The sequence below is a fragment of the Lepisosteus oculatus genome, chromosome 14, assembly GCF_040954835.1.
Source record: "Lepisosteus oculatus isolate fLepOcu1 chromosome 14, fLepOcu1.hap2, whole genome shotgun sequence".
NCBI classification, from domain to species: domain Eukaryota; kingdom Metazoa; phylum Chordata; class Actinopteri; order Semionotiformes; family Lepisosteidae; genus Lepisosteus; species Lepisosteus oculatus.
In genome coordinates, this window is record NC_090709.1 from 21,490,912 (window position 1) to 21,514,465 (window position 23,554).

A 23,554-nucleotide genomic window follows, 5' to 3' on the forward strand; every position below is an offset into this window, starting at 1 on the left:
TCTTATGCCAAGGTTTACAAGTTATCTGTTGAACTACATTCTAATAGGTGTGGTCACATTCCAGGTCATTTGTTTACGTTTTTGTTTCTGGAGCAACTGTTAGATGAAATGTGCTAATATGTAACCTAACTCCAGTGTGAATAACTAGAAGAGGGGAGCAGCTCCATTCCAGACCAAGGGAGCTTTGAGATTGGCTGGGCCAGATCTCTCATTTGCATATCTGATTTGGAAATACAACACTAAACCCCCTTCTTGCATGGATTTAACTTGCACTCAAGAGTCCCCTACTGTGTATTGCTACTTATTTTTTATGATAAGTGGTGATTACCAGTTGACAGGTTTTATTTGTTGAATTATAAATGTTTCTGTATTATCACCCTGAATGGCCTGTACTCACGGTTTGGTAGGATATGTGTTTTCATTTCTTTGACCAAATGGAATTTTTGCTCTTTTAGTATTTGTCTAGAAGGCTTTCTGAAGTCAGGAAGCCCATTTATTTGGTGAAAAAAGATTCTGTATTAATATTAATATTTCTCATATAACATAAATAGGGTCTTCTATGAATAAAAAGATCTTGCACTTGGACATCTTAATAAAGCTGTGTGCTTCCATACAATCGAGCAGTTTTGATTCCTAATATTTGACCTTAGGTGTGGGAATGGGTCTTTTTTGCCATTTGATTTCCAATTGATCAGCACAGTATAGAAAATAGACCCATAAAGTAACCTCAGCAGTGACAAATGTGCAAAAAGTGATCACTTGTTTTCGCCCGCTTTCAAACTGAAACCCTTTGGTGTGTTAAGAGAATGTGATAACCACTGCACTGCGCAAGGTGGGAATGGGTGACTTGCAGAGAGTGTTGAACTTCAAGAAACGACTTCCCTCAGGAATATATTACCACATTCTGAAGAGGAGATTTTCTCCATTTCTGTAGTCTGACTTCCTCTTTTGCTAGAGAGCTGTAGAATGTGGAGTCACCTATCCAGCTCTGGGAGCAGTGTGTTACTGCCGGATGAGCACAGTAAATTAATACAGCAGAATAAACACACTGTGAGTATTTGAAGGGAATTAACAATCTTTTACGTCTCGCCATGTTCAATGCTGCTGTCATTTCTGTAATATTGTGATTATCACGTTCATCACACATGCGCAAGATCCCCTGTTTGAAATTGGACAGAAACAGGTGTCTTTTTATCTTCTCACATTTTGCACTCCCGCCAGTGTTTTATGGATCTTGTTTTGTTTTATTGCAAGAATTCGAATTTCCTGTGTCATTCATGATCACATCAAACAGCCAGCAGATCATGTCACCTTTCAGATAGTCATTCTTCTGCTTCCTAAATTTCCTAGAGACAGGTCTTTTCAGCAGAACTGACAAACGTGGCAAAGCAACCTGATAAGACCAGGTCCTAGAAGTCACTACCCAGTCAGTTACTACTGCCAAAATGCAAGCCCTTCCTCCAGCCTGAAGACGTTGATCCTACATTACTCATGAAGAAGATGTATCTACCAAACCTCAGAGAGCTGAGCTGGATCACTACCCTTCTGAATGACATTGCAGTAACACTCTACCACTCCTCTTCGTGCACTCATGCTGGAACTTTGGGAGGCTACTGCAGACAGCAGAGGTTGGATCGTACACAGAGGTTGAAATAGCTCAGCTGAGAAAGCCTTAGACTGATGCTCTAAAGGTCCCTGGTTCAATCTGGGGTTTTGGCATTTTGTTTCGTTGCGCCATTTGCTCCTCTCTGCAATACCCTGTGTCCAAAGTCACACTTCCCTTTCTCAGCCTGAATCCCAAACTAGAGTCTTTGTGTCCTTGAGTCCCTCTTTTACCGAAAAGTGATGAAGTACAGAAATAACTTAACATGTTTTGCACTCCTTATGGTGTTTTATGGTGGGACCTGTATTTCTCTATGAATTTCCTTAGTGACAGCCCATTTGTTTTCAATATATTTCTGGTGACGTTATTACAGCCGTCTCCCCTGGTGGCTTGTTTTCATATCCCACTTCTGACAATGACTTTTCTTATGTCACTTTGATAGGAGTACAATTGGAAAAAAAACTAAAATGTGTGTAGTTGTTTCCATATCAAACCTGTCTTCCATTTTATACAGTATTCCACAGGAGTGAATCAATTCCTTGTTTAATTTTGCAAATTACCCTACTGTCAAAAAATCAAAATTCCCATGTAGCCAAGGAGTTGCTGAAAAGCAACTTCACTTTGATGTTTTGTGTTGTTATAACTAATTCATCTCCTTTAAAAAAAATAGATTTCTGTAGAAGAAAGGTGTCTCACACTACAGTTTAAATTGTAAACAGGTCATAGAAAAAGCTCCTTAGCTCCCTGTCGGGAATCAAACCCCACTCTCCTGTATGACAGGCAGGGATTCTCACCATGGTTAAATTGCAACCGTAATAATATTGACAACATTAATAAATGCATATATAATTGAAATTGAAAACACATCTAACACAGCATCTTTTCTGGTTATATACCACAATGCATTGCTGATATTTGTTGTTTGCCATTTAGGTTAAATACTGTCATGTTTTTCTCAGCAATCGTCTTTTGATGCGTAAGTATAAATAATGATAATACTATTTGAATACATACAGGTCTTAATATTATTTTGATTAAAATAGGAACAAGTTATAGGTTTATTCCATGCTGAAAAAAAGAAGAAAGAGAACACAATGTTTCGGCCGTGGAGCCTTCTTCAGGTGTGAGAGAGACAGGGCAGTAGGCAAAGGTAAAGTAGCGGGAGAACAAAGGTTGGGAGGGAGGAGGAGTGAGAGGCGGGAGCAGGGGACAGAAAGAGAGGCCAATCAAGAGGTGTGAAGTCAGAATGGGTGCAGAGAGGTGTGAAATGAAACTTCCAATGAATGGAGAAAATTTAAAAGAACAGTAGTCTGTCGTTAAGGGAAGGGAGAATGTGTGATCCTAGCTGCAGAATAATTTTAGTTTCTGTGGTCTTTCTGATGTATGAGTTCGGAAAACTGTCTTTGAGAACACAGACGGAGAGATTAGAGTGGTCGTGGCCGTCAGAGGTGAAATGAGAAACAATGGGCTTGGAGAGATCTTTAATCTTCACAGCCCTGACGTGTTCTCTGAAGCGGTCTCCGAGTCTCCTTCCTGTTTCTCCAATGTAGATGGCTGGGCATTTACTGCAAGAGATACAGTAAATAAGGTTGCTGGAGATACAAGATGCTGTCTGGGTGATCCGGAATTGTCCTGAAGGGCCTTGAATGAGTGTGGTGGTGGCTGTGTACTTGCAACTAATACAGCGAGCTCTGTTGCAACGGAAAGTGCCTGGTGTGGATGGTTGTTGAGGGCGGTCAAGGGAGCTGTGAACAAGGAGGTTACGCAGATTAGGTGGTCAGCGGATATGAGATGATAGGGCGATCAGAAAAGAGGGCCCCAATGGAGGGATCATCCTGTAGGATGGAAAAGTTGTGGTTAATGGTCCTGGGGATAGGAAGTGTGTTAGGGTGGTAAGGAAGCACCAGAGGAATGCGGTTGTTACGGCGAGAGTTTCTGATCAGGTTGATGGTCTGGGGGTATTTTTGGCTCGGGCAAGGGCCCTGTCAATCACACTGCTGGGGTATCCTCTGTTGATAAAAAATGAGTACATTTCGAGGGCTTTGAGTGGACAGTTGGTAGACAAGTGGATGTCTACGGGGGTAGTTGATAGACAAGTGGATGTCTAGAAACGGAAGAGTGGTGGAAGATATGTTAACCGTATATTTGAGGGACGGGTGGAAGTTGGTGAAATGGTGCAGGAAGAACTCAAGCTGATCGTTGGAGCATGTGGCGGCACCAACGCAGTCATCAATATATTGTTTGTAGAAGTCAGGGACATAGCCAGTGTAGGAAGCGAAGAAGCGTTCTTCTACCCAGCCGACAAAAATGTTGGCATAGCTGGGTCCCATTCTGGTGCCCATGGCAACTCCACTGACCTTTTGGTAAAAAAGATTATTGAAAGAGAATGCGTTCAGTGTGAGGACCAATTCTGCAAGGCGTACCATGGTGTGGGTGGGTGGATCAAGCACTGTGCGTTTGTCCAGCGTGTGCTTGAGGGCTGTAAGGCCGTCATTATGGGGAATGACGGTGTACAGAGATGTGATATCCATGGTAAAAATGTGGCATTCGGTACCCTGAAATTGGAAACCATTGAAAAGTTGGAGCGCGTGGTTGGTGTCTTTGATGTATGAGGGAAGATCTTCAACCAGCGGTCTCATGAGGCTGTCGAGAAAGGCTGAGATGTAAGTAGTTGGACAGTTACATGCTGATACGATGGGCCGTCCAGGGGTGTCCGGTTTGTGGATTTTGGGGAGGAGGTAAAATTGAGATACCTGTGGATGTTCCATGATGAGCCGGTTCGCCTCCTGGGGGAGCTCGTTACCGCTGATAAGAAGGGAAATGGTGGATACCACTTCCTTTTGGTAGTCAGTGGTAGGGTCCTGTTGGAGACGGAGGTAGGCAGAAGTGTCAGTTAGTTGTCTAGAGGCTTCAAAGACATATAGATCCTTATGCCACACCACAACAGCACCTCCTTTGTCCGCTGGTTTGATGACGATATCATCCCTGTTGCGGAGAGACTGGAGCGCCTGATTTTCTCCTTGGGTGAGGTTAGACCTATGTTTACTGGGTATAGAGAGTGCCTTGGGAGCTTGATTAGTGCATTGGTTGATGAAATAATCAACTGGTGGAAAACGGCCAGAGGAGGGAGTCCAACAGCTCTGTTTGGGATTAATGTTGTTAATGACATCAATAACCGGGTTGTTATCAGCTGCCTGTGAAGAGGAATTGTCGGCAAAATGTGCTCTGAGACGGATCCTGCGGTAAAAGTGGTTAAGGTCGACATTGGTCTGGGGGATGTCCAGCTTCCTTGGAACTGGTACAAAACTGAGCCCTTTGCTGAGGAGGGATCGCTCATCCTAATGTAATCGCTCATATAATCGCTCATCCTAACATGTAAATCTTTATACATGTTATTATACACATAAAGTAAACTGCATGACTAGAACCAATTCTGTTCTAATCAACCATAAGTAAGAGTAATTATAGTCAACATTTAGTTGACTAGACTAAATCAAAAGTGGGTGACTACAAAGTAACTAATAGACATTTTAGGAACAAGTACAGGTTTGTTCCATGCTGAAAAGAGAAGAAAACGCAAAGTGTCAGCTGAGGAACCTTTAACAGATGTCACATGCTGACGCAGTTACCTACTTCAACTAATAGACATTTCAGTTGACTTGACTAAGACTATGATTAAATCAAAAACTAAAGTGGTGACTAAAGCGGTGTATTTTTAAGTCACCTGACTGGATAAAACCCTTTCCACACTGACTGCAGCTGGAAGGTCCCTCTCTGGTGTGATTAGGTGCAGTGGCTCTGTAGCTAAGGATGTATATCTGTGGGTGGAAAGTTGCTGGTTCAAATCCCACAGCTGGCAGAGAAATCCTATGCTGGTGGGCCCCTGAGCAAGGCCCTTAACCACAACTACACCAGAGATGCTGACCCCTAGCTTCTCTTCCTATCTGTGGGCCTCATAGTGAGAGTGTTGTGAGAAGACAAAATCCTAATGTGAGAAAGTGATCTTATCTTATGCGCTGGTGGTGTCTTAAGGTGATTCAGTCACTAAAACTCTTCCCACGCTGACTGCAACAATTTATTTTCAAAGTTTATTTATCAAATGCACAACAACAGAGCATGCAGCAGTAGTTGCTGGCAATGAAATGTCTTTTCTGCAAGCTCACAAAAATCACAAGAATCACAGAAATCACAAAAACACAAAAATCACAAAATTGAGATTATGAAAATAAGGTTACATAATAACAGATGTAATAGAAATTGAATAAAACTCAATATGAGTAGAGCTGCTATGTGTCCATGGTATATGCAATATATACAAGTAGTGCGGTTATGCCGAATACAGTGAAAACTGTGTGTCCATGTAGCCATTACAGGTGATTTGCTAAAGGAGCTGGAGGTTGGCTATTTAGCAGTCTGATTGCCTGGAGGTAGAAGCTGTTCCGTAGTCTGTTGGACTTGGACCGAATACTTTGGTACCGTTAACCAGATGGTAGGAGGGAAAATAGTTTGTGACTGCGATGACTGCGGTCCTTGAGAACGGACCTGGCCTTCTTCAGACATCTAGCTGAGTAGATATCCTGGATGTTTTGTAGCTCACAGCCGGTGATGAGCTGTGCTGACTTCACCACCCTCTGCAGTACTTTGCGATCCCGGGCAGAGCAGTTCCCATACCAGGCAGTGATGCAACCAGTCAGGATGCTCTCAACAGTGCACCTGTAGACGTTGGCCTGGATATGTGATGGCATGCCAAACCTCTTTAGCCTACGGAGAAAGAATAGGCGCTGCCGTGCTGTTTTGACCATGGTTTTAGTGTGGTGGGTCCAGGTTAAGTCCTCTGAGATGTTAACTCCCAGGATCTTGAAACTGCTGACCCTCTCCACTGCAGTTCCACTGATGTAGATAGGTGTGTGATCTCCTCCCTAGTGTTTTCTATTGTCTCTCTCCTGTGTGAATGCGCTGATGGGCTCTTAAGTTACTTGAAAGACTAAAACATTTCCCACACTGACTGCAGCTGAACGGTCTCTCTCCTGTGTGAACAAGCTGGTGCCTTTTTAAGTCATGTGATTGACTAAAACTCTTCCCACACTGACTGCAGCTGAATGGTTTCTCTCCTGTGTGAGTGCTCTGGTGGGCTCTTAAGTTACTTGATTTACTAAAACTCTTCCCACACTGACTGCAGCTGAACAGTCTCTCTCCAGTGTGAGTGCGATTGTGGGCTAATAAGGCAGTTGAGACTCTAAAACTCTTCCCACACTGACTGCAACTGAATGGTCTCTCTCCTGTGTGAATACGCTGGTGTCTTTTTAAGTAGTGTGACTGACTAAAATGCTTCCCACACTGACAGCAGCTGAATAATTTCTCTCCTGTGTGAATGCCCTGGTGGACTATTAAGGTTCTTGACTGACTAAAACTCTTCCCACACTGACTGCAGCTGAATGGTCTCTCTCCTGTGTGAATGCGCTGGTGGACTATTAAGGCACTTGAGTCTCTAAAACTCTTCCCACACTGATTGCAGCTGAATGGTCTCTCTCCTGTGTGAATACCCTGGTGTCTTTTTAAGTTGTGTGACTGACTAAAACTCTTCCCACACTGACGGCAAGTGAAAGATTTCTCTCCTGTGCGAAGGTTTTTTGAAATGCTAGACTGACAAAAACGCTGCTCATCCCTGTGTTGTAATGGCAGTTTGTCCACTCCATCTGAGCAAGGTTTTGAGTGATTCTTCCTCATTGTCTGATCATGCTGGGGTTTCTTATTCTGCAAATCCTTCATGGAATGATTTTGCTCTCTGTTCTGAAACTGAGATTTGTTTTCTCCATCGTGTCCTTCAGTGTGCAGCTCAGCAGTCTGAATCACCTGGGGCTCCTTCTTCAGCTCTGCGGGGTCAATCAACTGGGGCTCCATGTCCTTATCTGTAAGATTAAACTCACTCAGTTCTTCTTTGAGCCCTTGTACAGAGACACAGTAAAGTTCATTACAACCTTGTGACATATAGTTCGTGTCCTGATTATTAATCTTCTCTGTAAAAGCATCACATACTAAGAGTCCAGGTGTCCCACTCTCAGGCTCCGTCTTCATCATGGGCACAGAGTCCAGATCCTCCACACTCTGTCTGCTCTCTGTGTGCTGCTCACTGAGTGTCTCTTTCCCTTCTGCAGCAGTGATCTCTGTCTCCTGCATCAGACTGGAGCTCCACTCCTCCTCCTCACTGTGCTGCTGTTCAAGAGGTGCCCTTTCCCCAGCATCAGGGAGAACACTGGCCTCTGAGCCTGAAAACACAGGACAAGAAGACAAGCCCTTTATTATAATAATAATAATAATAATAATAATAATAAACTTTATTATACAGATGCAGCCATTCAAAATGCACGGTACCGACGGGCACTCATGGTGCATTAGTCGGTAGTGAAAAGATTTAATAATTTAATCTCTTTACTGTGCACATTTTAATCCGCTTAGTATTGAATATTTATAGGAAATTTTACCGCTAAAGGGAAATTTTAGTAGCTGAGCATAAAAAGAAGAGGAGCAGAAGAAGGTATATAGATAGATAGAAGGTCATAAATGATATTAATTTAGGAGCATACAGTAGGCTAGTCAAACGTTCTGAGGTCAAATTCTTCCAGGACGACGGCATCGAAAATTTTTGGAGCGCCCTCTCTTTAAAGCCCTTGCCAAATATGAAGACAGTACGTACAGTTATAATTCAAACTGAATTAAAAACTACACATCCCAGTTACCATGGTGGTGCATGTGATCATTGCGTTTAACCAATGAAGGGTGAAAAATCAGTCACATGACTTTGGGGCTGAGTTTCGAAAGCTTAATCTATCAGCAACAAAGCGAAATCTATACGATAGGCTACCTCAAACTGTCAGTTACATGACTGTGTACATCGCTTAAGCCACTCCTATTTGGCATTTTAGTTATGGAGACAGGAAGACGCACCCCCCCTCCCCCTCCCTCTGAGTGCCTGACTTGTCGCCATCTTTAACCGTTCCGTTTCCGAATCACAGTAGGTACACGTACAAAAATTAGGTCATCCCAGATACAATACATATAGATTTTTGTGGTAAGAGGGAGCAAAACATCAGTATTTACCGCTAGTAATTAGTGTGAGATTTATAGTTGAAATCTGAGCCTAAATATTAAGTTAAAATCTCGACAAAGCAATGTAGGAAATACGCACACAGAAACACACAGAGAAAATAAATCCTTTCTGACATCTAAAATCAGTTTCGATCAAGGTCTCCAAAATGAACAAGAAAACATTTTCAGAGAGCAATTACGCTATGTTTATTTAGAATAAGTGATTTATGAGCAATCTAATTTCTTATTCATTTAAAACAGTGAAATGTCAGCTGCAAAAGATCGCACCAGAGACAGCACTATCTCTGCCACTCACAGACGTTCAGGAAAGGGTGAATGAAGTCATGTCAAGTACAATACTTCGGTGATCAATAATAACAGTTGAAGGACAAGAAACAAAAGATAGTGAAAACTGAAGCTTTTTAAGGCTAAAACTAAAATTCGTCCTACAAATTAAGGCAAATATAAATTCAGGACGTTAAAGTGCTAGAGGTGTAAAAAATACAAAAATGCACAAGAGCAAAAAGTTTTAGAAATGGAGCAGGTGTTACTTTGAAATAAGCAAACAGAAAAAAGCCATGACTATACATAGTGCAGAAGAGGGATGCAGGAACACTTGCTTAGATATACAAAAAAATCACAAAAAGTGTATATTACAAAAGAACATGCAAACATGTTCATGAACATGTACGTCCATTTCCCTTTGGGATCAATAAAGTCTTATCCATCTCTACACATGAAACAGAGTGAGGAATCAGAAACTTAGCATGCATAAAAAACAGCAATTCTGTCAGGCGTTCTTGTCCATGGAGAATGGCAAGGTGCAAGGTGCCGGGGCCGGACGGACTCCCCAAGGAATTCTACACCTGCTTCTGGGACACCCTGGCGGCAGATCTGGTGGAAGTGGCGCAGGAGATCTTCCGCCGGGGGAAACTCGGAGACACCATGAGGGAGGGCGTCATCTCCCTGCTCTTCAAGGGAGGAGACGCCGTCGACCTCAAAAACTGGAGGCCGATCACGATGCTCTGCGTGGACGTAAAGATCCTGTCCAAGCTCCTGACCGGCAGACTGAGAACCGCCCTCCCCCACATCATCCACAGCGACCAGACGTGTGGGGTGGAGGGGCGATCCGTCAGCTGGAACCTCCAGCTGACCAGAGACGCCATCGCCTGGGCCGAGGACCGGAACGTGCCCATGATGGTGGTCAGCCTGGACCAGGAGAAAGCCTTCGACAGAGTGAACCACAGCTATCTGTTCAGGGTGCTGGAACGCTTCGGTTTCAGAGAGAGTTTCAGCCGCCGGATTCAGATTCTGTACTCTGACGTGGGCAGCAGAGTGAACGTGAACGGAAACCTGGGGGATTTCATTCCCCAGGAATCCAGAGTACGACAGGGCTGCCCCCTTTCACCCCTTCTCTATGTTCTCTTCACAGAGCCCTTAGCAGAGGCGGTGAAACGGGACCCCGTCATCGACGGCCTGGAGATACCGGGAGGCACGGGGGAAACCCTGAAGATCTACCAGTACGCCGACGACACGACGCTGTTCCTGAGGTCGGACAGCGGGTTGAGGAGGGCCCTGCAGGTCATGGAGCAATACTCCAGAGCCTCGGGGTCGAAGCTCAACCGCCGAAAGAGCAAACTGAAGTTCTTCGGGCCCTGGAAGCACAGGACGACGGCACCGGACGGTCTCGAGCTCTGCATGGAGCCCCTCAGAATACTGGGGGTTTCCTTCCAGAGCCGGGACAACGAGACCAACAACTGGACCGAGAGGATCGCCAGGGTGGCTTCGTCTGGGGCGGCAGGTACGAGTTCATCACGAGAAACCGGATGTGTCAGCCGGTCGAGGAAGGGGGTCGAGATGTCCCACATTTCCCCCTGAAACTCGACTGCATCTTTTACTGCAACCTCTGCCGGGCGCTGCGGGAGCCCATCGGCCACAAGTACCAGTACTTTGTCAGGCTGTGGCTCTCCATCCCGATGAGGCACTTGGTCCAGTGGTCAAACACTGGGCCCAAGGCAGAGAGGCTACCAAAGTTCTACACCCACGCTGTCAAGTGGAGCTCTGTACAAAGAGGTGAGGGGGCATCTGGTCACTGACGAAAGGCTGCAAGTTCCCAGACAAGTCTGGGAAAGGATGCAGCCTAAAGAACTGGACAACGAACTGAAGGACCTCAACTGGATGGCCGTACACAAGAGACTGGCTACCAGAGAGGTCCTCTACAGACACTTGCTTACCAGGAACCCGCATTGCCCCCGGGACACGTGTTTCGTCGAGGAGACTCAGGAGCACGTGTTCTGGAGCTGCCCCTTCGCCAAGGCGGTGTGGGGCAGAATGGACAGCACCATGCAACTCCTGGGGACGGGTTGCGGTGCTCAGTTACCAGTATATTCTGCTGGGGCTGGCACCTACCGGACTGGACAGAGGGACGCAGTTCCTGATATGGCTTCTGCTGACCCTCACAAAAAAAGGCCTGTGGGACGCAAGGAACAATCTCATCCGGCACAACATCGAGTGGGGAGCGAGAGAGCTGGAGGAGAGGATCCTGGCGGACCTCAGGAGAAGGATGAAGCGGGACGTTGCTAAATGGGGTTTCCCCACGGCAAAGGAGCGCTGGAAAGGCCTATGGACCCTGTACAGGGATTAATGGTTTACAGCAAACGGTAGGGTTTGGAGGGACTCTCATAATAGCGCAAATCCGCCCACCCTTGCAAAGATTGATAACGGACAATCACCGCCGTTCCGCCGTTGTTTTAATGATGTGAAGTGATGATGTGTGAGATGTTTTCTTTTTGAGATGTGTTTTTTTCAGAATAAAGTATATTTTATAAGAAAAAAAATATGCGAGCTTACTGCCTCCTCGGGCTCTGTATTTGTTAGCGATACAAGACCGGCCGTGGAGAAATGAAGTGAGGAGGGTGTGTACATTAAAAGGCTCATAGCGTCCCTGGAAGGGCTCAAACCACCACCCTTTTTGTTAACAACTGAGCCACAAAGACGCATGTACAGCTTAACACTTCCCGGTCTCAGTGAAAGTGATACACTCCGTAAAATTTCCAGAGATTCATTTATTTTAAAAGGAAAATCACTAACAGCGGCCGAGATCTACTGGAGTTTTTTTCATTCTATACTGCGATTTCTGAAGGGTACCCTGTGAAAATACGAGTTTTGACGAGAAGGGATGGACATATAAGGTCAAAAGGCTTGGGGAATTGAACTTTAAGGTGAAGACTGCGGGTTCAGTAGCAGCAGAACCTGATCAGTATCAATTGACTCCGATATACTTTGAAAATGAACTTGGGGATTTAGAGTCAGACGTGCTACCGTTGCACCATGGGGTACTTAATTTAAAAAAATAGAAAAAACAATCAGTGTTCCTGGATCTGTAATTGAGAACAACACCTACACAAGAGCTGCGCATGAAGAATAAAATGTGGTCTGGGAAGAAAAGACTCTTTGGAAGAGCTGCGCTCTTCACAGATTTTTCTTTGTGAAGCTGATTTGTCTCCTTTGGGGAATTCAAAGGCACAGACAGCCGTGACTTCATGGCCCAATGGTAGCGTGTCTGATGCCAGATCAGGAGGCTGTGTGTTCAAATCATGTCGAGGTCAGCTGTTACTTTTTCAGGTTCTGCTGGTCCTGAACACGGAATTCACACCATGCAGTTGAGTTCTATCTGTACACCACATAGATAATCTAAACAAAATAGAGCAGTACAGGACACGCAGTGTGGAGCTCACACAGGCTTACAGTCTCCAGCATTGGAGTGAAGGGGGAAAAAAAGAACTTTGTTTGTTTTTTTTTTAAGTGAAAAGGCACAGTTCACATCTGCTTAACATCACGTCCAACTTTAGAGACAGCTACATCAGATAATGGAATCCCGGAAGTTTCAGATAACTTTTTTTAATACAGGTTCAAGCAAACCTGAAAGTTAATGTGTTTCCGGACACCTTTGTTTTATTAAAAAGTGTCTGAAGCCTGAAAATGTAATTTGAAAAAAAAAACCGCTATTGGACATTAGCAGCTGCTTTTAGTAACGATTTGCTATTTCATGCTGGAAAACAAAGGAAACAGACCCAACGTTTGCTTTCAGGTGCGGTTCATTACATAATATACATTATTACTGAGGAGCTTGAATAAAATTTACACGAGCCAGGTAGAAGTCGAACCTACAATCTTATGATCCGAAACCAGACGCGTTGTTTATTAAACCGCTGGCATTTCACATGACCTGAATTCCCCCATAGGGTGCTCAGCGTCGCTACTAGTTATGCACCGCTCCGTCTAAAATTTCAAAGTGAGAAACATGTGTTTTCTGATTTTTTATGAGTTTTAAAATATAATCTCTTTAAATCAGACAAGGGGTTTATGTTTCGCACTGAAATTCCGAATGACTGAGAATTCAAAGAAAGACTGTTTTCTTCCACAACACCGTATAATTATCACATCCACCAAACTCTCCAAACTCTCCAGACCTTGCTGGTTGAGCAATTGCTCCGATAAATTAGGTCACGTATCATGTTAAATCATTTCTTCTCAACAGAACATTTCCTGGTGCACGTTTTCTCCATGAAAAAAAAGACATTTTTCCCTTGCACGATTTCTCGTTTTTTATCAAAGCGTACAGAAATAAAAAAGAAGACGAAATAGTGTCGCAAAAGAACTCTGTCGCCCTTGGGAGATGTCAAACGCATTGGACATGAAAAATGCCGGATAAAAGCCAGTTCTCTTCGTTTCTCAGTGTCGGGGCTGCTATGTAAAAGAGGCAATTTGGTCTGAGAGCAGGCTCAGCGCTTACTGAACGCAGATGTCTCAGAGCGGTGTGTCCAAGTGGCTGTAAAAGGTGATGGTTGTCCTGTCACCGTAGCCTAGTTGGTTAAAGCGCTTCTCTATTAAACAAAAGAACCGAGATTCAAATCCCAGCCGTGTCTTTCTTCCTATCTTGCAGTACAGAACGTACCATTTCGGGCAATCACAAAGGGCTTGATTTCGTTAAATGCATGTGTTCATTTCCTTTCTGGAAAACTTGTTTTTTTTTAAATTCACACAGCTTGCGATAAATGAAATTCAATTCTTGGTTAACAGTGCAGAAGAAATATTACCATCTGGAAAAATAAAAGGTAAGAGATTTTTTGTAACCGAAAACTTCTGATTCGAGAAAAGACCACACCAGTCAGTCTCTGTGGCGCAATCGGTTAGCGCGTTCGGCTGTTAACCGAAAGGTTGGTGGTTCGAGTCCACCCAGGGACGGGGTTCTTTTGCGATGTAAACGTTGTCTTTAGTCGATTGGATTTTTCAGCGAAACCATAACCATTTTAATATTTGCAGGAAATGCGAGTGTTTAACACGTGTCAGGGTCACCGAGAAATGTCCAATAATGCCCAACATTGCAACTCCCCAGAAAACCATATTCACCCAAAACAAATTATCGTCGAATCTTCATTTATACTCCAGTTGAATCCTCTGCTGAAATATTTTAAAAATACAATGCAGGTTTGTTTGAGACTTGACAAGCATTGTTAAGATAGCACTGTGCAGTTGGATTTTGATATTTTGACATATTTACCTTAATTTAAAACAAATACTATACAGTCTATTGTAATTTTAAAATATGTGAGCCGAGGATGCAAAAGGGTGAAAGGGAAAGGTCAGAGGGTATAGTAAAAACGAGGTTAGGATTGGTGGAGGTGGTAGGGGTGTTGATGGTTTTTCTCTGTAGAGGATGATTGAGTTTTTTATCCTTCTCTGAAGTGAGAAATTGGAAGAGTTGGGAGTTGAAGGATCTGATGAGGTTAGTTATAAAAGGAAGTTGATGTGGAGCTGTTAGCTGTAAAACTTCCTAACATCTTTGATGTTGTCATCAAAGATAAACTGCAGTAAGCAAAGATAAAGAAAATTATCTTTGTTTACTGACCTGTCTTTCTCACACCTGAAGAAGGCTCCACGGCCAACATGTTTCCTTTCTTCTCTTTTCAGCATGGAATAACCTTTTACTTGTTCATTTGCAGCCTACGCATGCTGACACAGCTACTCACCTGATATATAACATTCCTATAATCGCAACTATGAATGTCCACTGTGGGTATTTTTTCCATTATTATTTATTTTGGCATTGAAGCATATTTTATGTAATACCGAAGTGTCATAATCACTGAAAAACATTTTTTCATTTAGAAAGAATTAAAAAAATATAAATCACTATGAATTACATTTAACCTGTTCTGATCTAGGTTTTCTATATACTTTACCATGCCATGTTCAGAATGTCACAACGCAGAAATGCAACAGAAGTTTTGTAATTACAAATCTTCTCTTACCTTAGTGTCAGAATACTAAGATGTTTTGGTAACGAGTAAGGAGGGAAAAAGTAATTCAGCAGAAGGGGTGCTATTTTGTTGACTATAAATCCTCACATGCCATGTTCAGAGGGTCATATTAAAAAAAGGTACAGTAAATTTTCTTATACTTCATGATTTTCATAATTTGTTACATTGTGTCTCACACCTTTGTGTCAGAATTCTGAGATGTTTTTTTCTAAACGGGGGCCATCGCAATACAACAGAAAGAGCAATTAGCTTTTCCCTATGAATTCTCTCATACCATATTCAGAGGGTCATATTTTAAAAATGGTACAGCAACATTTCCTGAAGTTCAGGATTTTGAGAGTCTGTTACATTGTGTCTCACACCTCAGTGGCAGAATTGTGAAACGATTTTATAATCAGGAGGGAGGGTCATAGCAATAAGCAGAAAGTGTCATCACCCTTTGCTCATCCTCCGTTAACCATATATTCTCATATGCCATGTTCTAAATGTCCCATTGTAAACTGCTATAATAACATTTCTTGCAAAATGCAAGATTTTGAGACTTCACGTTTTGCCTTTGTCTTATTTACTTGTTGTCTAACACGCCAGTTTGTGTTATTGTGAGTTTTGAAAATTGGTTTTTGATTTTCTGAAATGTGTTTCATATAAAAATGCAATTTGGATAATCATTACTTACATATTCCCCTTTACTGAGGATATGTGCAGTAATCCACTCGGATTAGTATTTTTAAAAATTACTATAGAGAGCCATCTACAGGCGAAAGGCGGCATAACATCACAGCAGCAGCATTTAAGGTGGAACAAAAAACGCGAATAAGAAACTGGCGAATAAGCAGCCAACTTCAGCCTCGGTAATGCAATAGGATTGGGTGAGGTAGAAAAATATTTCTTCCTCTGAATCCAAACATTTTTGTAGGTGTTCTAGGACTTCTCGCCTCAGATAAAGCTGCCAATACATCACTTATTTCGACTCTATCAATATCAGCAGTGTTATCAGTACTGAGCCCTAAGTGTAGGTCCTGTCATCATATAAAAACTTGAATGTATCGACTGCATTCACCTGAAAAAATCTGATAAAATTGAAAAATACATCGGAAACAAATTTGCTTGTTTTTTTTTCAGATCCAGAAGAGAATCATCATGAGACTCAAAACAGACCTGTTAGTAGTATAAAGCGACACCTTTCGTCAAACTTTTGACAGGTACCACGCCCCCTTTTCCAGCCAATGGTAGTCTGCGGTGGTTGGCTGTCCCGCCCCCTTGCCAGCCAATGGCGTGTTGTTATTTGTGCATGTCCCACCCCCTCAGGAGCCAATGGTGTGTCGTTGTTGGAACTCCCGCCTCCCCCCCAGCCGGTCGGTCCGGAGCCTCAGGGTCCCAAAGCCCCAAGGCAGTGCATCCCTCGCTTTAGGTGTGTGAAAGTGTGTATTGGTTTGTAAGGGGACCATGTCTGCCGTGGGGTTGAGTGCGCTCTATTATAACCCTAGGAAATCGGGTAGTTACGGCGGCGCAGGGAGTCTGGTGCGGGCCGCGAGATCCCGGGGTGTGAGCGGCGCTAGCTAGCCGTGGCCGGGTGGCCGAGTGGTTGTCCGGCCAGGCTGCTTATACGCTGCACAAGCTGAGTCTCAAAAGCAGCAGGGGTGCAAGCACACACACACACACTGACTGCGTAAAGTCTCACGGAAAGAATTCGCAGGACAAACACCATGTGAAATGTGAACCGCTTTATTTCAACAGGGGGTTTTCAAACACAGAAACAGCGCAGCAGCACTTTTTACACAAGTTACAGACTCCAGTTTGCAAGTATGTGAAATGTGAACCGCTTTATTTCAAGTGGGGGTTTTCAAACACTGAAACAACGCAGCACACACGCGTTACTGGCTCCTGTTTGCATTCAACAATTAAATGTTGGTGTGGAAAATTAGTTCGGTACACGTAACCACCACCCCAACATTGCTGAGAAACTTTGCGGCATCTGAAAAAGCATTCATAAACCCCTTCCGCTCCCCGTGTCTAAAGCCATGCGAACCACACTGGGCGATCTGATCTAGCAGGGCAAAAAAATTTGCCTGCGTAATCAGCGGGATGGTGTTACCACAGGTTCTGTGCAAAAGACGCTGTATTTTGGAATACACACTGTAGAACCCCCCAGTGTTGTTTTCTGTTTGGGAGTGTTAAAAAACCTTATTTTAAAACTGCTTAGCTTTTAAAGTTAAAAGCGACTGGTCTGTGCGCGGGTCTATAGGCCGTTAACCACGCCGCTTGACCCAGTAGCGCCACCACAGCCGTAAAGGAAACCGGTGTAACAACATGTCCGTGTAACTTGTTCCGTTCACCTGCAGCCCTGTGTGTAAGGATGCACCACATGTGTGGCGTTTTTATCATAGTTATCGTAGTTTTCTGATTTTAACAGTTTAGATTTCATTGATTGTTGTGTTGAAAAGTCTTTTATTTTTAACACCGTGTAGTTTTCTGATTTTGAGATGTGGATTATTGGCGTGGTAATAAAAAATCTTTTATTTTTTCACACAGCCGCTGTATCGACGAGCGGCGAAACAAATGTGGCGGAAACGTTGGACCCTAAGGTGGTGACTGCATCGGAGACGGCTGTTAAGACCCTGACCAAAGCCAGACGTGTCAAGCCTGCGGAGAAAAATCATAACGCGCCTAAAGACTTGGTGTTGGGTGATGTGCTAGATTCAGTGCGCGGTATTACACAGTCACTATCAACGGCGATCAGTAATGAGGTGGCCAAAAAACGAGCTTTAGAGCATCTAAGAGCGGTTTTAGCCGGTGTACAGACGTTGTTTCCAAAACAGATCCAGGTTTTCATCGCTAACCTCTTAGATATAATTTCTACAGAAGATGCCGCTCTAAGCTCAGGATTTCAGACCATGATGATGATATTTCATGCTTCATTGGTGCAAAACCCCGGTGATAAATGACTAAACATGCGGTCTAAAAAGTGTTTAAAAGACCGAGCACTTGCCAACAGCAAGCGTTTGTACATAAATAAAAGAATTAAACTGGCAAAAGCATGTTTGTTGCGTCGTCAAAGATTCAGAGAGAGGCATCAGATTTCCCAAGGGCCGCCCGAACCACACAATGAGAATGCCGTGGTAGAAAATAACTTAAGGCCCGAGGTTGTTGTAGCAGAACAGGATGTCGGTAACCGAGAACCGGTTGTACTGAACGATCTGAATCAGGTTAGTGGCGGTGCAGGGGCGAATAGAGACCCGTTAGTTTTCCTGGAGCGTATACATAGTTATAACAGGTCTTATAATAATTTTAGAGCAACAGAGCACCATGAAGAATTTCGTTTTGTTAATCTCGACAGAATAACCTCGTATGTACAGGCTATAGACGCTGTGCATGGTGCAGTCCAGAGAATATTGGATGAACTTTCTCCAAACATCGGGGCAAATGATTTTGTATAGCTGCGTTTGACTGCGGGTGGTTTTAACAAGCCCTTGTTCTCACGCAGGAGACATCCCGGAGAATTAAATGCTGCCGATTTTTTAAGCCACATCTCGGACCTCTTACAGAGCCACACAGAGGTTCTCACCGATGACAGCCACCGCTTAGTGGTGACGATAGTTAGGAATATGCAGGGGGGTGCCCGCCGAAGATTTAAATCCGTTCTGTACAGCCGGGTAATTGCTCAGAAAAAAGCGCACCTTATCGACTTACATTACACGGACGGAAATCTGTGTTTCGCCGGGTGTGTGTACGGTTTGTTGAATGAGGGTTGTACCGATGGGGAAATGTTACAGGGCGCTAAACGAATGCACAAAGAGTTGGGTTTTCCAGAGAATCGGAAAATTAGTTTGTCAGACATTACCGCTTTTGAAAAACATTTAAAGGTGGTCATTAAAATTTTGTACCACGACCAGGGTGATTGGAAATATTTTACAACGGGGCCCACACCACCAAATTTCTAAAATACTTTTTGTTCTACTGCATGAAGAGCATTTTTATGGGGTTTTAAATATTAAAGCTTTTGTGGGGGCGGCGTATTTTTGCACTAACTGCCATGCGGCGTATAGCCACAAGAACGCACATGCCTGTGTTAAAGCTTGTAAAACCTGTTTAGATCCCCACTGTTGCAAAATTGATGCCGAAATTCAGAATTGCCCGGCCTGTAAGGTCTTTTGTCGTAGCTCTCAGTGTTTGGCGAGACACTTGCGGAATGCGGCGACGGGTGTGAGTAAGTGTGAGCGCAGGGTCTTTTGTGAGAAATGTGGGGTTTATAACCTCGCAAGTCCCAAATGTAAAGAGAAACTGCTCGCGTTGTAACAACGTGATCGACACCCTAGACACACATTTGTGCTACATACCGCCTTTGGACAACCCCTAAATTTCAAACAAGTACATTTTTTTCGACTTTGAATGCAAGCAAGAAACGGGGACACACATACCAAATTACGTCCACGCCCTTCATATTGACAATAAACGAAGCTGGGAATTTTATGGTGAAACTTGTCTAAAGGATTTTGTGTGTAAATTTATTGATAGACGTTTTGAAAACCATACGTTCATATCGCACAATGGCAAGGGATATGACAATTACCTAGTAATCAGACAGTTGTTAGCTGAAAAGATGGACGTTGAACTAATTAATCAGGGTGGCAAGATAATGTGTATGACTGTAAAAAGCTCTGAACATCAGATTTGTCGATTCTTTAAACGTTCTACCTATGAAATTAAGCAAACTGCCGGCCGCCATGGGGTTCCCTGGGGCTAAGGGGAATTTTCCACACTTGATGAACACTTCAGAAAACCAAAATTATGTCGGACCGATGCCGCCGCCAGAACTTTACGGCGTTAACTACATGCTGCCGAGCGAGAAAGCCGAGTTTTTGGTTTGGTAAGAACAATGCAGGGGAAGTGTGTTTAACTTACAGAGAGTTGAAACGTTACTGCCAGTTGGATGTGGCAATTCTAAGAGAAGGCTGTATCAGGTTTCGGGACGAGGTCATGAATATGACCAGACAGACACGCGTGACTGAGTCAGGGGCCGCCTGCGTTGTGTGCATCGACCCCTTTCAGTTTGTGACCATCGCTAGTGTCTGCATGGCTATGTTCAGACTTATGTTTTTACAGGAAGAGACGATTGCGTTGCTACCCCATGAAAATTACCACCGGCAGCAAAAATGATTTTCTACACCCAGCATTCAATGGCTTATGTACATCGAACACACAGAGCCCGTTAAAATCCAACACGCGTTAACCACGGCCGGTGAGTTCAAGGTTGGCCCATATTTTGTGGATGGTTATGCTGTAATTGACGGAGTGCCGACAGCCTTTGAGTTCAACGGTTGTTTTTTTCACGGTTGTTGCGTTTGTTATTGTGAAAACGATTTTAATCCGCTGACAAACACTACTTTTGGTTGGTTGTACAGAAAGACGATGGTTAAAATTAATTTTCTCAAAATGAGGTTTTAACGTGCGTGTTTCGTGGGAGCAAGAGTTCAGAGACATGCTTGTTGAAAATGGAGACTTGGGTAAATTTCTAACAGCTGCGCAGTTACCAGAGCCTCTGCAACCGCATGAGTCGCTTTTTGGGGGGAGAACAAATGCGATTTGTTTGTATTACACAGCGCAGCCCGGTGAAAAAATTCATTACTATGATTTCACCAGTCTGTATCCGTTTGTGAACAAAACTAAAAACTAAAAAATACCCACTGGGGCACCCCCGAATAATATATAACAACTTTGGAGATTTAAAACGGTATTTCGGTTTAGTGAAGGTGAAAGTTTACCCACCCAGACGTTTGTACTTTCCAGTTCTTCCAACCAAAATTGACAAAAAACTGTCAACACTGTCGTACATGTGGTGAAACAAAACAGACCACCCCCTGTGAGCACAGTGATGAAGATCGCGCCTTGACTGGTGTCTGGTGCACCCCGGAATTACAGATGGCCTTAGATCTGGGGTATAGAGTGTGTAAAATGTACGAAATTAGGCATTTCGAAAAGGCCTCACACGATCTTTTTACCGACTATATCAAACTGCATCTGAAAGGGAAACAGGGAGCTTCGGGGTTTCCAGAGTGGTGTACGGATGTTGCGAAACAACAAAGATATATCAGCGAATATTATGAAAAAGAGGGTGTCCGGCTGGACCCCGGCAACATTAAAAAGAATCCGGCCAAAAGACAGCTTTCAAAAATTGCCTTGAACAGTTTGTGGGGGGAAGTACAGACAAAGAGACAATTTACCACAGACCACCATTGTGAGAAACCCCGATTAATTGTTCAGGTACTTATTTACGCCATATCATGAGCTGACCAGCGAAATCGATGCTGGACAACACATCAAGTTTGTATCAACAGGGCCCAAGTCGTATGGGTACAAGCTGTCTGGTGGGAAAGCCTGTTCACATTGAGCGTAATAATGGTGAAAATGTTAACTTTGAGAGTCTGCGGGACTTGGTTTTTGACTATGGCGTTAACCCTTATGCTGAGTGCCGGGAATTTAAACATTTCTATTCAACAGCCGATGATCGTGCGTGTTAAAAAGGATTGGCACATTGAGAGCCGGACCTTAAAGAAAACCCAAAAGGTGGTGTACGACAAGCGGGTGCTGCAAGAAAATTTGACATCATTGCCCTACGGATATTAACACGATGGATGTCAGGTTAAAACACCCTTTTTCAAGCATTTTGTCCAGACCCTCGAATTGCGGTAAAAGTTATTTTATAAAACAGCTCTTGGAGAACGGTGATACCGTTATGACTCGTAAACCCGAAAACATAGTCTGGTGTTACAGCTGCTGGCAACCTCTATCCGCTGAGTTGCTTGTGAAATTTCCATACATTCAGTTTATAGAAGGACTACCGACGTCGTTTTCCGACGACCAGCTACTGCCACCGGGTAGAGTAAATTTGATTATAGTTGATGATTTGATGGAGTCTGCGTGTGAAAATAATGAGATAGAAAAAGCTTTAACCAAATACGTACACCACCGAAACCTCAGCATCATGTATATGATCATGTATATCATCCAAAATGTGTTTTGTCAAAGCCGGAAAAGTAGAACCGTAGCGTTAGATACAAATTCCATGGTGCTGTTTAAAAACCCTAGAGATAAACTACAGATTATAACCCTGTCCCGGCAGATGTACCCTGGTAAAGCCAAATTTTATTTGGAAGCGTTCAATGACGCTACTAAAAAACCTTTCGGTTACTTGTTGGTGGATTTAAATGCCGACACCCCAGAAGACTATCGCTTGCGAACAAGTCTTTCCCCCCCAGATGTACCCACGTCTTATGTATTTAAAAAAAAAAATTAAAGTCAGTGATCTTGCAACCATAGACTCAGTAAAAAAAAAACACATTCGGTCCGTCGACATGTCTTCACGAGTTCAGTGAAACCTGACTCTTACATTTTCTGGTGAAAGCCAGCCCCAGTCAGCGGAAACCTATTCTCTGTGGGGCTTCAGGTGATCTTGTACAGGCAATAGCTAAAATCACCTTGAACACCTTGAAAGGGAACATACCGTTATCTGCTTAGCAGTTTGGGACCCTGAAGAGAAAGCATAAGCTTTTAAAGACTGTCAAAAGGGTCTTCCCAGTGGGCATTGATTCGTCGAATATACGTATATTTACGGCGAAATTACGTCTATACGTATATATACGTCGCCAAACCATCGTTGAACTCACTGTAGTCTCTCATGTTCACCAAGTCGGCCTGCCACTGCCAGTCCATTTCAGGTACCAGCGTCCTGTTTCTCTTAAAGCTCACACGCCGCCACACGTGGCGCTCACACCTGTGGAAGTCATGGCCCTCAACAGACTCCCCACGCTGCCGTAACTCCCCGCTTCCTTAGGGTTATAATAGAGCGCGCTCAACCCCGTGGCAGACATGATCGCCTTCCAACCCTCGTCACTAATATGTGCTTTTTCGAGGGGAATGCGGTGGCGGGTATTTGGACCTTGAGGCTCAGGACTGCTCAGTGGGGGAAGGCGGGACATCCGCTCCACAATGACACACCATTGGCTCGGGTGGAGGGAGGGACAGCTGACCATAACAACACACCATTGGTTGAAAAGGGGGCTGGACATCCGCCCACCACAGCCTCCCATTGGCTGAAAAAGGGGGCATGGTATCTGTCAAAAAGTTTGACGAAAGGCATCGCTTTATACTACTTACAGGTCTTACTTAATATTATTTTGATTAAAAATAGTATTTTAATAAGCAATAAATGGCACATAAAATAGTTTGAAAGAGAAGACCACATAAAATCAACTACAAATGTGGGAACTTGTAAGATTATAAATTGCATGTAGCACATTAGCAACACTACAGTAATGCTAATATAACAATAGTATAAGAAAATCCTGATCCAATTCCTTTCAAATGTTGATACAAAATGTGAATGACTTCAGAAGTGGGTATTGGGTCTCCTGATGGAGATCAGAGATGAACTGAGATGTGTGGGAAGGTGTACAGAACCGTTAGACTCCCAGTTCCACATCAAGAGGCTGAGCACAATGGATGAGTTCTGTACACACGAGTGAGTCCTTGCTGCTGGTATGAT

The 23,554-nt window shown here is 43.7% G+C and overlaps 1 protein-coding gene and 2 non-coding genes across 4 annotated transcripts in view; 2 read left to right on the plus strand and 1 right to left on the minus strand.

Moving 5' to 3' along the window:
* Nucleotides 1-435: 435 nt before the first annotated feature.
* LOC138243732 (U7 small nuclear RNA) lies at nucleotides 436-493 on the plus strand. Its single transcript, XR_011192350.1, has one exon. It is a non-coding gene; the product is annotated as a U7 small nuclear RNA (small nuclear RNA).
* Nucleotides 494-5,677: 5,184 nt separating this feature from the next.
* LOC138242777 (zinc finger protein 271-like) overlaps nucleotides 5,678-23,554 on the minus strand; it is a 362,720-nt gene continuing 344,843 nt past the window's right edge. The window contains exons 1-2 of one of the 2 annotated variants that reach the window (XM_069198330.1): nucleotides 7,640-7,867; nucleotides 5,678-7,512 (exon numbers count right to left, since the gene is read on the minus strand). In XM_069198330.1, coding sequence (XP_069054431.1) covers nucleotides 6,533-7,504 — 972 coding nt within the window. In that variant the 5' untranslated portion in view covers nucleotides 7,505-7,512; nucleotides 7,640-7,867 and the 3' untranslated portion in view covers nucleotides 5,678-6,532. Of the gene's footprint in view, nucleotides 7,513-7,639; nucleotides 7,868-23,554 lie in introns of those variants that run through there. The other variant, XM_069198329.1, reaches the window with a different exon arrangement.
* Nucleotides 13,863-13,936, plus strand: trnan-guu (transfer RNA asparagine (anticodon GUU)). The gene has a single exon. It is a non-coding gene; the product is annotated as a tRNA-Asn (tRNA).